Below are 13,818 nucleotides of genomic sequence, written 5' to 3'. Positions count from 1 at the left end.
GTTTGTTGTTCACAAGCAAGCAGAAAGTATTTTAAAGAGGAGTGAAATGAGAAATCTCTTCTTATAGTTAGTTGTTTTGTTTGTATTCTGGAAACTCCCTATTTCATATATTTTCTTATTTGTTAGTTGAACTAGACGGGCTTTTCCTTGAAATGTTCTTCTTGTTGTTAAACAATAGAAATCTTAAAAATCATGAAACCCAAAAATGGGCCATTAAATGGTGTCAGTGTGTCAGGCCTCCTTTTCAAAGATCAGTTTAATGAGTGGAAATACTAAAACTATTGTATAGCTGATTTCTTTCAGAAGTGTTGCGAGGGGCCATTGTAGTAGAGCAGTCATTGAGAAAGAAGTCTGCATTTCACCTGTTAATTAGCTTTGTATGGATTTATTCATTGCAGTGGTGCTTTCCAGCTCACTGCACCTATACAAAGTCCATCAAATAGTAAGCTAATGTTTCAAGAGACTTCACCGTCATCATGCATGTAGTAGTGTTCAGTGGTAAGCACTTTTATATAGATTGCATCAAAGTCTGGATGCGCCGGATAATTTATAGTCCGGAGAAGGCCAGCGCGGTCCTTGCTGACATAAGCTGACAGAACCTTTGCTGCATGCCAAGACTCCTATGATCACATCGCGACCGAGATCGGCGCCTGGGGTTCCTTTTTTCCCTTGTTCCAAACCTCCCGCTCCAACCCCTGTCGACGTCGACCTATTCTCGTGGATTTGGATATCCGGCTGTTTTCAGACACATTTCCTTATACTCTCTTTCTTTAAGGAATTCGATACGCACTGTTGCGTGACCTGATATAACTTGTTTCATCGAGGTACGTCCAGCCAGCCGCAGTTCATAGGTACTAAACTACGTACAGATCTGTACATACCTTCTTCCATGCGTATTAACCACTTGTCTCAAAGGGTTCTCCTATGTATCCGAACCAGCATGTGGCCGGACGATCTGTAGCGCTGGTGGTTGCCAAACTGCTTCTCGCAGCGGCACAGCTTCCTACCATCTCTGCCTTTCCCATCCTGAGCTCCCTCCAACTCCATACCCAGGATGATGGCAAAGCTCCCGATGATCCCAGCCTGTGGCTATATCTCTCGATAGCTGCGGCCCTGGTGATTAGTGGTGGTGCTTTCGCTGGGTTAACAATTGCCCTTATGGGTCAGGTATTGCGCCCGCTGGTTTCCCTCTTTTACTCCTTTTGCGCCACCGTAAAATACTCATGCTAATTTTTCTTCCATACACCAGGATGAAGTCTACCTCCAGGTCATAAAAACTTCAGGCGAAGGCGCTGAAAAGAAACATGCCGAGAAGGTATTGAAGCTCTTGAAGCGGGGTAAACACTGGGTTTTGGTTACGTTATTGCTTAGCAACGTCATCACCAATGAAACGCTCCCTATTATCCTTGATCGGTCATTGGGAGGCGGCTGGCCAGCTGTATTGGGCAGTACAGCACTCATCGGTATGTGCCCTGCTTTCCCCATATACTTCTATTGCTTGGTCCTGACGCTGGTGTAGTCGTTTTTGGCGAGGTCGTTCCCCAGTCGATCTGTGTCCGTTATGGTTTACCCATCGGAGCATGGATGGCGCCTTGCGTTCTATTTCTGATGTATATCACGTCACCGATTTCATGGCCCATCGCCAAGTTGCTTGATAGAATTTTGGGCGAAGATCACGGAACTGTATATAAAAAAGCTGGGTTGAAGACTCTGGTTACGTTGCATAAAAATCTGGGACAGGCTGGAGAACAGCTCAACTCTGATGAGGTTACCATTATTACTGCTGTCCTTGACCTCAAAGAGAAGTCTGTGGGCAGCATTATGATTCCAATGGAAGACGTTTTCACTATTCCCGCCGACACAGTGTTGGATGAAAAGATGATGGATTTAATCTTGTCCCAGGGATACTCCCGAATTCCGATACATGCGCCGGATGAGCCACATAATTTTGTTGGCATGTTGCTGGTGAAGATGCTCATTACCTATGATCCAGAAGACTGCAAGCTAGTGAGAGATTTTGCGCTTGCAACGCTGCCAGAAACTCGTGCTGAAACTAGCTGTCTGGATATTGTCAACTTTTTCCAAGAAGGAAAGTCTCATATGGTTCTAGTTTCAGAATATCCCGGTGAAGATCACGGAGCACTGGGAGTAGTTACCCTCGAGGATGTCATCGAGGAGCTGATTGGAGAGTACGTGTAAATAACCCTGGTGCCGAGGAATGTCTAACTAATACTCGATAGGGAAATCATCGACGAGTCCGATGTCTTCATTGATGTACATAAAGCTATACGTCGTATGGCCCCCGCACCCAAGTCCCGCGTTCCGAAAGGCCAAATTGTTGCAGAACCCCCGCATATGCATGGCAATCTTATAGACTTGTCCGACAATCATGTAGCGCACGCAGAGCCTACGACCAGCGACACACTTCCCCGCAGACATTCTGCAGCGGATTATAGCTCACCACCACAGACCTCATTCTATTTCCGAAAGTCAGGTACCTTTGACAACGCCGACTCAGTAGAGGCTCCGATTATCAAACGGGGTCCAACTCCGGAAATCCGTGAACATTTGAAGCACCTAGGCCCTTCGAATCTCGCCAGTCGCCCACGGCAAACAAGATACCAGGCAGTTAAAATTAAGCCGGGCGAAGCGACCAGCTCGGATCGCCAATCTACAATCTCCCAACCCCGACCATCGGAAACTAGTAGTGCTCTAACAACACGACCCCCATCTCAGATCCGTTCGGCAGGGAAGACTGCAAGCGATGCCGTCCTGGCCGTGCAAGCCTCCTATGGCACAATGGGGAAAGCAACCGATTCCACCCAACCCACAGAGACGATAGACGAAGTCAGTACCCACAGTTCGAGCCCGCGACATGACCGTAGCACCCTGAACCTGACTACTCCTAAATCTGAGAACGTAATCGCATCTCGAACCCCCAGCACCCACTCACACCGCAGCGGGCCAAACAGCGCCGGTTCGTTGGAAGCGCAAAAGGCCCGCGACCATCGTCGCCAACATGGCCCGGCTCGCAGCGGCAGCATCACAGAGCAGGTCGTCGATAGCAACGGAATCCGCAAGGTGATTCTGCATACGAGTAGTGATGGCACAACTGATGAAGACGGGGTGCCTGTTGTCTCCCCTGGCCCCGATCGAGCGCATACAACACAAGCTCTTACTTCCGCAAGTGGTAATGAAGCCTTGCCGGCCGATAATGGTGGCGATTATGATGATGATGGCGGTCATGTTGTGAAGAAGAAACGTCGTAGAAAGCGGAAGGGCGGAGGTGGTTCCAAATCTACGGATCAGGGCGATGATGATGAAACGCAACGTCTGCTTCTCTGATTAATGTATCTTACGTTGGCGTACTATTTTCTTTCGATTTTGGAGCTTTTAGCAGGACCACTGGATCGCCTGTCACTTTGAAGTGAATTTCCTCCTTCATGTATGAAGATTGATTACATCTCGATGAGGATCTTGTACCGTATGTCCTTTTTCTTCTTCTTATCTCTGTTTTTCTTCACCTTTGTTTTTTAACCCCGGCTACATAAATAATAACGAGGTCTTCGTTGACTATTTTATGGGTAATATGACCGCGTCCTTTTGTAGGGAACTTGCCTCTATTTACATTTCATTTTCCCTAGTGCTGTTGTGGCATTTGCGAATGGACGTTAATTATATACTACTGTTATGTGAGGATGGAAATGTAGAATTATTCCCACTTGTGGTATCTGATATGAAAAGTTTTTAAATTGTAAGCTGCTACCTGTATCATAGGCTTGAGATGAAGCAACGATCAGCTCGCCTCAATTCGAAATTCATTAGTTACAGTTATCTATCGTTCGTGGACCTGATTAACAGAGTATGTACTGTACATTACATCGAGCTGCCAAAGTGTCCAACTACAGCGCGAAAAAAGAAAAAAAAAAAAAAAGAGGAGTATGTGACGTGAGAAGATCAGGAATATCAACCGCACGCAATCCATTCAGACCGATTACTGGAGGAGATGATCCTGCAATTGAGAGTTAAGAGTTAGTAAATGAACGAACATGGTGTGAAATCTGAAACATGAGCTGGGATGACTTACCCTGAAGTGCTTCTGGAAATTACCCCTCTTATGAAGGCCCCATTCATATTGCTTCTTCGCTTTCTGTTCACTCCGTGTCTCTCTAACCTCCGCTGCCTTGACCCACCGCTTCTGGCTATCGCTCGCACCAATCATACCAAGACCGCCCTCCGCTCTCGTAACAAGTGACTGGTTTCTCCTGACGCTAGCGTCATTGTCGTGTACGTCCGGATTCTGTGCAGCGTCCGTAATTGTCCGCTGGCGTAAAAGACGTTCCTCCGGAGTTGGATAGTTCCGTAGATTCTGTCGGAAGTATTTGAACAGAGAGCGATGTCCTGCCGTCCGTCCAGATGGAAGATGTAGCTCGTAATCAGTATACAGCGCATCCCTGTCGTCAAATGATGATACTGAGCTCTCCGTTTCCCACCCCTCCTCATCGTTGATATCCTTGGCATCACTAGTGGGAGATCCCGTTGCGGACGTTGATCCATCCTCGTCGTCAGAATAGGTGCTGGAAAAGTCGTAAAATTGCCCCACTTCGAGCATCTCGTCCTCCGTACTGAACGCAATCATGCAATGCCCCTTATCCCGCATGTGTGTCTGAATCGCTGCGGCGCTTGACTTGATCTTATGGCAGTATAGACACTCGTTGTTCTTTGTGATTTTGTCGAAGAGATATTTCAACAGCCCCTCGCCATCCATCAGGTATCCTTGCTCAGGCACAAACATCCCGTGGAACTTCCTCATGTGGAGGACATTTTGTTTCACACTTGCTGAATTGTGGTTGCAAAACATGCAGTGGGTTAACGCATAGTCCTCATCATACTCGGGTTCAGTGCCACTTGGTGACGCCTGACGAGCTCCAGCAACTGAAGAATGAGTTGGCCTGGATGGACGCTTCGATAATGGATCCTCGCTATCGATGGTGGTATCTTTCATTGCGTCCACGATCTTGGAGAATTCAGCCTCTGCGGCGGATTCCTGGATGGAAGTGGCAGGGGGAGCAGCGGCGGGCTCCCCTGTATTGATCGGTTCTCCCAGAGAAAATGTGCCACTCATCACGGAAGCAGTTTCATCCTGAAGGGCTCCGCTTTTCCGCAGTTGCGCTTCCCTCGACCTATGTTTCTGGCTGGCCATATGATTCAAGAAGGCATTTTCACTGAAGAATGTTTTCTGGCAGGCTGCACATGTTTTTTCGAAGGAGGCTTTGGCTGCAGCGGCAGAATTCGCTGCCTGAGCCGTAAGGACTTTCTCAGCAAATATCTCAGAAGACAGTGGGGGAAGAGATGCGACTCGACGCTTTAAATTATATCGACTACACAAGAGGTATTAACATATATCGGATTTACGATAGGGAACAGGGACAGAATATATACGTACTGCCAATCACTCCGCATATGGGTTCTCTGGGCATCGCTGTTTCTGAAAGCAACCTGGCATGTATTGCAAGTAAACGGATGCGTAGCTGCTATATTCAGAGACCCATCAGAGGTGAGTTCTCCGCTGTGTCCGGCGACTGCGGGGGTCATATTTCCAGCGTTTAACAATATTGAATCTCTTGTGACAGGTCTTGCTAATCAAAAAGTTTCTTGGGGGGGGGGGGGGGGGCGCCTTTGCGAAAGCAAATATGTTTGATTCTAAAGAGTTGAATGTACCCTGGTTTGCGGATGTCTTGTCTCTCTCGGTGTCGAGTTTCAAATCAAGTTGCGTTGAATACTTTTCAAAATAAATCTCGGCTGTTGTGGCTAATGACGTTGTTTTTGGGCGGGGTGACAGTACAGTACAGTACAATACGCAGAGTATCGCTGGATGTGGCGCTAGCCTCTTGGCGGTTCTGTCATCCTGTGACGCCAGAGCCTCTTTCTTCTCTTTGCTATCAGGCATCTTCTGGGCCTCATCCAAGGCGTTTTTTTTTTTACCACAACATTTACCCGCCTTCTGCTGCATACTTTCGTATCATTATCGCATTCAGATATGATACACACTGCTACACCATGACCAGGCTTCGGGGAGGCTCTGGGAGCCCGCCAGACTCGGGGCGATCCGCGTCCGTTGGAGACAGGGGACTCTACCATCCATCGAAGCTCCCCGCCGACGCCCCGGAGCTGCTGGCCAAAAATACTATCGCTGTGACAGATCCCGCAGGAGTCTTAGCATGGAATAGAGACAAGCGTCAGAGAGATTTCAATCTCCTTGTTAAACGGTTTGTTTGTTCGACACAGGCATTTGCCATCCTAGCTATTTGCTTACGGCTTCTATTTTAGGTATAAAAACCAGCTCCTCTACGGCTGCCAGGACCCGTTCTGCGCCACCCCTACATGTTTTAGCTATCGCAGGAGAGTTACGGATGCGCCTCTTCGCAGGTTTACCGAACTGAGTGCGCGAACAGTTGCCTGCTACTTAGCTAGCCAGGATAACCCGGAGAGAGGTTTGTGTCGTAATACCCCGGCCACCAACACCGACTTCCTCTCAGGAGATGGGATCCGACGACACAGGAGACGGTCATGTGAAGTGTCCCAACAAAGTGTTAAGTTCTCCTCTGACGCTCAAGGCCACAATAACGCGGAGGATAATGGCGCCCAAGAGAAGCCAGCGGGTGATACATTACACCAGCAACATCGCGGGAATAATAGGACTACAAAATCTACCGAAGCGAACGAGAAGCCGGGCCCACCACAAAGCGAAGACGGCAAAAGTTCGCAGCGATTAAAAGATCCGAAATCGTTTACTCAAAATCTTTTCGACACTCTTTCCTTGCGCATGGTGGAGTGGCTACCTCTGCGACGATCTCACGAGGCATTCGATACAGTCTCGTCTGACCCCAACGATTATGGTAGCTCGCCATCCAAGCCTCCCGGAACTGAAACACCAGGTAGAAGCCAAGAGCATCCAAGTAACCCAAAACGAAATAGTCGACAGAAGCAGGTCGTTTCGCATCCTAATATTAAGTCCCGCCCTCAAACTATTACATCTTCCAATCCTAATCCACAACCGACGGCGGTTGAGGTAAAGATCCCCGGACAACCTGTAAAGCGCCTGTCCCTTGGTGAAATGGAGCACCGGAAACAGCCTTCGAAAGCCTTTGCCGAGGACAGGGTACGCTCTGAACGCAAACAACCCCGAAAGGCTTCATCGCATAACACTCCGTCAAACCAACCTAATCGATCCTTACAGTCTCCGCCACCTTTAAAGCAACGACCACAGAAACATAAAAATGCAAGTGATGTGAGCAACACTTCGAAGCCAGAGCAGAAGCGGCATAGGCGCGTCTCGTGGGATGGGTCCCACGGCCCAAGGAAATCGGAAAGCGCTGAGTGCGACAGCAGCCGGGTATCGATAGACTACAGTATACAACACTCACAGTCTCCAACCGAAAGCCCGGAAATTCCAGTATCCAGAGATGCCAACAACGGCAAACTATTTATACCTCAACAAATCCAGACCCTATCTCACTTATCAGAGCAGATAGTGACTGGACTAGCGAAGTTAATGTTTGAAAACGACGAAGATAGAGACAAGTGGATCGAAGAAATGTCAGAATTGGAGTCTCGCGGATATTCTGAACCTTGGGATTGGCAGTATGCAACTCCCCGCCAGCGTGAGGTGTTCCCATTTGTTGTGCAGAGTGTGTTTTATGTTCTAAGCAGTCCTCGTCAACTTGTTCAATCCTTCCGGAAGGATTCCCCAACCTCAGCGGAAAGTGACCGTCGGGAGAACGCGAACACACTGGATATCGAACAAGTAGAAAACTCTTTTCGTGTCCTGCATCGAATATGTCCGTGGGAAACCACATTGCATAGCTTGTGGACTTCTCTCGCGAAGCTTTTTGTTCCACCACGGGAATTTTCCTTGCCCAGGCCACATATGCTCCCTGTCCGATGGGTCGCTTCTTCGTCCCGCGCTGTTTCGAAACATGGGTTTTTTCCACCCTGTAATACCGACACTCCTGAAGATTACATTTCTGATAGCGATGCCGCTTACATTTCGGTTATCACGCTACTAGCTTTATCAAGCTTCATCCCGCAAACTGACCCGAAAACATGGGAGATCATTCGCCATATCCGCTCTTCCGGTACCGTTTTACCTGACTCTGAGATGAGAAAGCATCCTCGGTCTACTAGGAGATCATTAGTGGCCATCTCAGAAATGTTTGAGCATGACCTCGCGCTCCGATTAGTAAATCGCCTGGTTCGGGTGGTCTCTGCGCGTATGGCCTTCCACGAAATTTCTAAGACCCGAACCATTAACATCCACGATATTGAGCGACAAGAGAAACATGACTTTACGAGGCTGATCATACGAACTCTCCGTGACTTCTCCAAGACCAATGAAAAATCTTCACAAACATCCTATTCCTTTCTACACGACGAGCGACCTACCAATCCCCATATGGTAGCTGTGGAATGGCTACGGAGCCTCTTGCTGAAGGAATGGGACGGCAAACCCGAAATGGCCAAGTCCGGTGCCTTTGGGGGCGCTTTGCAACTCCTTGCATCAATGTATAAAGAACGCTTTAGACTTGGTTTAGAGCCTGAAGACTTCCATACATCTTTCCTCTCCGAGCGGTTAGACCCGACGGAAATGCCTGTTGAATGGCTCGGAATCCTCCCAAATAACCGAACAGTGCATCTCTTATCCTATCCCTTCTTATTTCCTCCGTCCGCCTTGGTGATATATTTCCGGGCTATTAACTATTCTAACATGTCCAAGTCATATGAAGCCGCAATGACTACCTCACGACATGTTACTCAGCCGGCATTCTCGAGTATCATACCGATAGATGATGATGTTAGTCTGCTTGCAAGATTGAAAACATCCATTTCGACATATCTGGTTCTAGTTGTACGCCGTGATAATGTCCTTACCGACGCTCTCAATCAATTGTGGCGACGAGAAAGACGTGAGCTAATGCGGCCCCTTAAAGTTCAAATGGGTATGGACGAAGGGGAAGAAGGTATCGATCACGGTGGTGTGCAGCAAGAGTTTTTCCGCGTAGCTCTTGGAGAGGCATTGGACCCATCATACGGGATGTTTACGATGGACATGCGAACTCGCATGTCTTGGTTTCAGCCGTGTTCGATGGAACCGCTGTACAAGTTCGAGTTATTAGGGCTATTGATGTCCCTTGCTGTTTATAACGGTTTGACCCTTCCGGTTAACTTTCCAGTTGCGTTGTATAAGAAACTACTAGGATTGAGAGTTAAAAATCTCGATGATATCCGAGTCGGTTGGCCAGAGCTTGCCAAGGGCTTGGATGACCTATTATCATGGGATGATGGAGATGTTGGCGACATCTTCATGAGGACTTATGAGTTTAGTTTTGATGCGTTTGGAACCTTCGTGTCTGTCGACATGGAGAAAGTTGATCGCAATGAACCATGGCCTGCCCCTGAACGGTCAGCCTGGGAACGGAAAAAGAGCGGATCGTATTACCGACAATCATGGTCAGGGAAAACAAGTCAACCTGGGAGTTTTGATGATAATACGTCAATGCTCCGTGAATCGGCCGATGAAAATTCCACATCGAAGAGAGACGGGGTGCTCTCTGGGATACTGAAAGGGGCTTCTTCAAGAACTTACAAAGCTACACCACCTTCGCCTCCACAAGAAGCCGCTTTGGTCACGAACGCGAATCGAGAACGATTTGTCAAGGACTATATCTTCTGGCTGACAGACAAATCCGTCCGCCCGCAATATGAGGCATTCGCCCGAGGCTTTTATACCTGTCTAGATCGAACGGCGCTATCAATATTTACACCGGAAGCATTGAAAACTGTCATCGAAGGGATCCAGGAGATTGACATTGAAGAGCTCGAGCACAATGCCCGGTACGAAGGCGGCTTCGAACCTAATCATCGTGTGATCTCCGACTTTTGGTCCATAGTGAAGCGATACCCGCAGACAAGGAAACGTCAGCTGCTGGAGTTCGTCACGGCTAGCGATCGAGTGCCGGTCAACGGCATTTCTAGTATCATGTTCGTGATTCAGAGGAATGGTACTGGGGATAACGTACGTAACTTACTAACCCTTAACAATTTTATAATAACTGGGCTTGGCTTGTGTGCAGGAAGCTAACCAATGATACAGCGCCTTCCGACGAGCCTAACATGCTTTGGCAGGCTCCTGCTCCCGGAGTATTCCAACCGAGCCATTCTCGAGGAAAAGTTGGAAAAAGCTCTTGAGAACGCAAGAGGATTTGGGGTCGCCTAATGTATGGTGAGATGCATGGACTGATTTCTTTCCTGGCATTGATTTCCAACGAATTCCTCATGTCCTTTTGATTGCACGGGCCTAAAGACGTGCTTGATTTTTGACATCTACTCCATGCAACTGCGTCTCTTTTACTCTATATACCTTTTGACATGCAAGCGAGGCAAATACCTACCTTTCGACACGTTATGTTTTATTAGTGCTCTTTCCCTCTTGCACGTTTTTATACCTAATTTTTGTTGCTTTTGAGGCTACGGTTATTAAGAGAACGAAAGGAGGGATATCAGGTTTGGTAGACCCGGCTGGGTGTTGGGATATATTTCTTCTTTGCGAGGCGAGTGTGACTGCTTCCGGGTTTCTTTGTTAACAATTTGCTCTTCTCGACATGCCAAGCGAAGATTTATTCATACAAGATATATACGTTGATTTTGCGGGCTTTGGAAATACTCAGTTGTCATTGTCGCAATCAGAACATACCGAGCGCTCACCGAAAGACTATGCCCGCCCTTTTCAACCGCCATGTAATAAATCCTCCATGCCATTGGGTAGATCTAGTGGGGGGGTGAAAGCCCAAAACTTGCCCCACGGTTATTATGACTAACTTTACGTTTCGCCGTCGCAAAGTCAAGAGTCTTTCCAATATAGACAATGAATTCAATTTACTGTTGTGACATCTTATATTATTCAGTATACATTCATTCATTCATTCATTCATTCATTATTTATCCAATACGCATTTAGACGAAGAATATACTGCATTTAACTGAAGGCTTTTTCCTACTACAGTACATACATACATACCTACCCCGCGCTTCACCAGCCTGGAACATTTGCCGCGGTATCGGACACTGTTATTTTCGCCTCGAAATCCCCTTTTGTATATATCATAGATCTAGAGATGTCACCAATCATTCACTGTGTCCGTCATGCACAGGTTAGTCCCCCCGTCTGCTCTACATCCTACATCCCCAATCTCTCCACTGACGGCGGGATCTCCAGGGCTTTCATAACCTCAGCCACGCCAACCACATCATCCCGGACCCCCTCCTAACCCCACACGGCGAATCGCAATGTAGAGACCTCAGCGCGGAATTCCCGCACCACTCCCAGATCGACCTCGTCGTTGCCTCCCCTCTCCGACGCACGATATACACCGCGTTACTAGCATTTGAAGATCAAATTAAGAATAAGGGATTGACGATCATTGCGCTGCCAGAGATCCAAGAGACGAGCGACGTGCCATGCGATGTTGGCAGTGACTTGACAGTGCTGCAAAAGGAGGTGGATGATAATGGGCTCCCGGTAGATTTGAAATTAGTAGGGGAGGATTGGAATTCGAAGGTGAGTTAGGGATTCGGATTTGGATGTCCGTTATTTTGCTGTGTCGGATTGGTTTCCGGCCATACAATAGCTGAACAGAGGAACGTGGGCTAATATGACTCCTTTTATTATATGTGTAGAAAGAAAAATGGGCACCTAGTGCTGAGGCGATTGCGAATCGTGCTAGGGAAGCGCGACGTTGGTTAAAAGCTCGACCGGAAAAGGAGATTGTGATTGTAACGCATGGAGGATTTCTACATTATTTCACGGAGGACTGGGAAGATAGCACACTTTACCAAGGTATTTAATCTCACCACTATTTTATCTGCCCTGCCTTGGGATCGATCACCTTTCACCATCTTAATCACTCCTGTGCAAATCCCTACCAAAAAAATAAAAAATAAATAAAAAATCACAAACCAACAAGCTTATGCGTGACCTTTCTTTCGCGGGAAAAAAAGTTACAAACATGAAACCTAGCCCCAGTAACTATACTAATATCCGCCCTTCTCCCACCTACCCAGGCACCGGATGGCGCAATACCGAATACCGCACCTACACCTTCGCCGCCTCCGTGGACCAAGATGATCTATACGGTCGCCCCGTGGACGGCGACAATGCCAGCATCATAGAAACACGAGAGTCACGCACACGCCGTGGGAGACCGGCCGAGGCGCCCTCCCGTGACCTGCAGAAGCAATTCTTCGTTCAGGCTATGACAGGTTGGGAGAATCAGATTTTAGAATTTGCTAAGCAGGAAGCGGCGAAGAAGGGGCCAGCCGGTGTCGATATTGAAGAGAATGCGGGGGAGAAGGTTGTTATAGCAGACGGGGCCGAGGATGTGAGAGTCATTGCTTAGATGATTAAATGTCAGATGCATAGATGAAGGCCATAAATATAGATTTTTCGCGCTGATATTTCACTTCTTCTTCTTCTTCTTCCCCCAGTTTTTTATGGTCCTCGCACCTGGTATTTCATGCTTCGGCTTCCCGGGGACAACATTGCGGCTATTTCCTTTTCGCGGGTGAGAACTGTCTACCAGGCCGCTGCTTCGGCGAGACAGATACATAGATATCTTCACCTAGCACGCTATATAGATTAACTTTGCGGAAAACCAAAAAGTTGCATAGATATTTTGGCGCTGGAATTTCAGCGATCGAAAGACTGTGCTAGTTATTTGTAAGCGGACGATTGAAACTAGTTCAAAGGATTGAGAGTCGGAATGGCCTTCTTCACGCGCAACCAATCTCAGGTACAAACTCTCTCTTAGTACCTTATACTGCACAGTATTCGTCATTCATAATGAATTCGTAACGCACTCGTAATGGAGTGATCAGCCTAGGTTCTATACTGGAAATTCCATGCTTTTCTTGTAGTATTATGCAGCTTGCGCGGCAGAAGGAACGTGTACCGGCATCATCAGCGATTGGAGCTCTGATGCCAATTCACCCTGCATGGATGTCGGTGGGATGTCGCCCTGTTAGTGGCTTGGAACCACCAGATGTTCTGTCCTGTGATTTAAGCTCGATATTACTACCTACTAGATGTGTCTGGCGTACTCTTGCTACCACAACATCAAGCCCAAGCACGATTGAGATGATATTGCTATTTCAGGCGGCTTTTGCGAACATACTTCCAAAGCTCTGCAAGAGGACCGCTAGAGAGGTTCGTAACAGGATGGGAAAAGAAATAAATTCCTGGGTAAAGTGCTGCGCTATGAATTTGAAACTTTTCTGAAAAAATCGTTCCTACAATCTCGTGTATTCATGAAGAGAGGCTTACGGGCCTATCCAAAAAATGTTGCTAAAATTAGATTGAGGCCGGTGTTCCCGTAAGAAAGAGACGATCCTTCTTAACAATCCTGCCGCTGGTCGGGAGGTTGTCTTTCATGAGCGCAACGGATGGTCCCTCTACTTACAACACATGAAATAGAATGTAGCTAGCACAACATTCCTTTGTTCTTGGTATTTTTCCCCCTGATTTCCCCTATCGGAAATGTCCGCAATTGCCGCTGTTCCTGCTCCCTTCCATTTTTCGTCCGTTAGTTCAACGGTCGCTCCACGCGTTCTGGTATGAATCCACAAGGAGAGCTTGGGGGGTTTAAAAGAAAAGTCCGCAGATAATCGGTCTAATTAAAGTTAGGCTTCCGCCTTGCGGCTCAGGCAGGAACGTGGCAGAAGCAGACGCTAAGCCATAAAAAGTACGACTGAATCTTGGCGCCA

General features: G+C 47.6%; 4 protein-coding genes across 4 annotated transcripts; 3 read left to right on the top strand and 1 right to left on the bottom strand.

Moving 5' to 3' along the window:
- The first annotated feature begins 644 nt into the window (after positions 1 to 644).
- Positions 645 to 3,913, top strand: BDBG_04887 (DUF21 and CBS domain-containing protein). Its single transcript, XM_002624977.2, has 5 exons — positions 645 to 824; positions 916 to 1,167; positions 1,250 to 1,463; positions 1,520 to 2,189; positions 2,241 to 3,913. The coding sequence occupies exons 2-5, from the start codon at positions 925 to 927 to the stop codon at positions 3,343 to 3,345; spliced, it is 2,232 nt and encodes a 743-aa protein (XP_002625023.1). The 5' UTR covers positions 645 to 824; positions 916 to 924; the 3' UTR covers positions 3,346 to 3,913.
- On the bottom strand, positions 3,723 to 5,712 carry BDBG_04886 (C2H2 finger domain-containing protein). The gene is made up of 3 exons (XM_002624976.2): positions 5,447 to 5,712; positions 4,088 to 5,381; positions 3,723 to 4,012 (listed from the first exon to the last, which is right to left on the bottom strand). Exons 1-3 carry the CDS (start codon positions 5,593 to 5,595, stop codon positions 3,995 to 3,997), a joined length of 1,461 nt encoding a protein of 486 aa, XP_002625022.1. The 5' UTR covers positions 5,596 to 5,712; the 3' UTR covers positions 3,723 to 3,994.
- Positions 5,713 to 6,060: 348 nt separating this feature from the next.
- BDBG_04885 (HECT domain-containing protein) lies at positions 6,061 to 10,276 on the top strand (the record flags this gene model as incomplete). The annotated part of the gene is made up of 3 exons (XM_002624975.2): positions 6,061 to 6,269; positions 6,331 to 10,075; positions 10,154 to 10,276. The coding sequence occupies 3 exons, from the start codon at positions 6,061 to 6,063 to the stop codon at positions 10,274 to 10,276; spliced, it is 4,077 nt and encodes a 1,358-aa protein (XP_002625021.1).
- An 898-nt stretch (positions 10,277 to 11,174) lies between these two features.
- BDBG_04884 (phosphoglycerate mutase) lies at positions 11,175 to 12,455 on the top strand (the record flags this gene model as incomplete). Its single annotated transcript, XM_002624974.1, has 4 exons — positions 11,175 to 11,210; positions 11,276 to 11,617; positions 11,737 to 11,896; positions 12,121 to 12,455. 4 exons carry the CDS (start codon positions 11,175 to 11,177, stop codon positions 12,453 to 12,455), a joined length of 873 nt encoding a protein of 290 aa, XP_002625020.1.
- Positions 12,456 to 13,818: the final 1,363 nt, after the last annotated feature.

Source organism: Blastomyces gilchristii (assembly GCF_000003855.2).
Source record: "Blastomyces gilchristii SLH14081 genomic scaffold supercont1.8, whole genome shotgun sequence".
Lineage (NCBI taxonomy): Eukaryota > Fungi > Ascomycota > Eurotiomycetes > Onygenales > Ajellomycetaceae > Blastomyces > Blastomyces gilchristii.
The sequence above is the reverse complement of the archived record's forward strand: the minus strand, read 5'-3'. Positions and strand labels throughout refer to the sequence as shown.

Excerpts from the sequence above, each read along its gene's own strand:
- BDBG_04887 (XM_002624977.2), top strand. The coding sequence starts at position 925 with ATGTATCCGAACCAGCATGTGGCCGGACGATCTGTAGCGCTGGTGGTT. Across the intron at positions 1,464-1,519 it reads GGGCAGTACAGCACTCATCG|TCGTTTTTGGCGAGGTCGTT; the intron begins GTATGTGCCCTG and ends ACGCTGGTGTAG. Across the intron at positions 2,190-2,240 it reads ATCGAGGAGCTGATTGGAGA|GGAAATCATCGACGAGTCCG; the intron begins GTACGTGTAAAT and ends AATACTCGATAG.
- BDBG_04886 (XM_002624976.2), bottom strand. The coding sequence starts at position 5,595 with ATGACCCCCGCAGTCGCCGGACACAGCGGAGAACTCACCTCTGATGGG. Across the intron at positions 5,382-5,446 it reads CATATGCGGAGTGATTGGCA|TCGATATAATTTAAAGCGTC; the intron begins GTACGTATATAT and ends CCTCTTGTGTAG.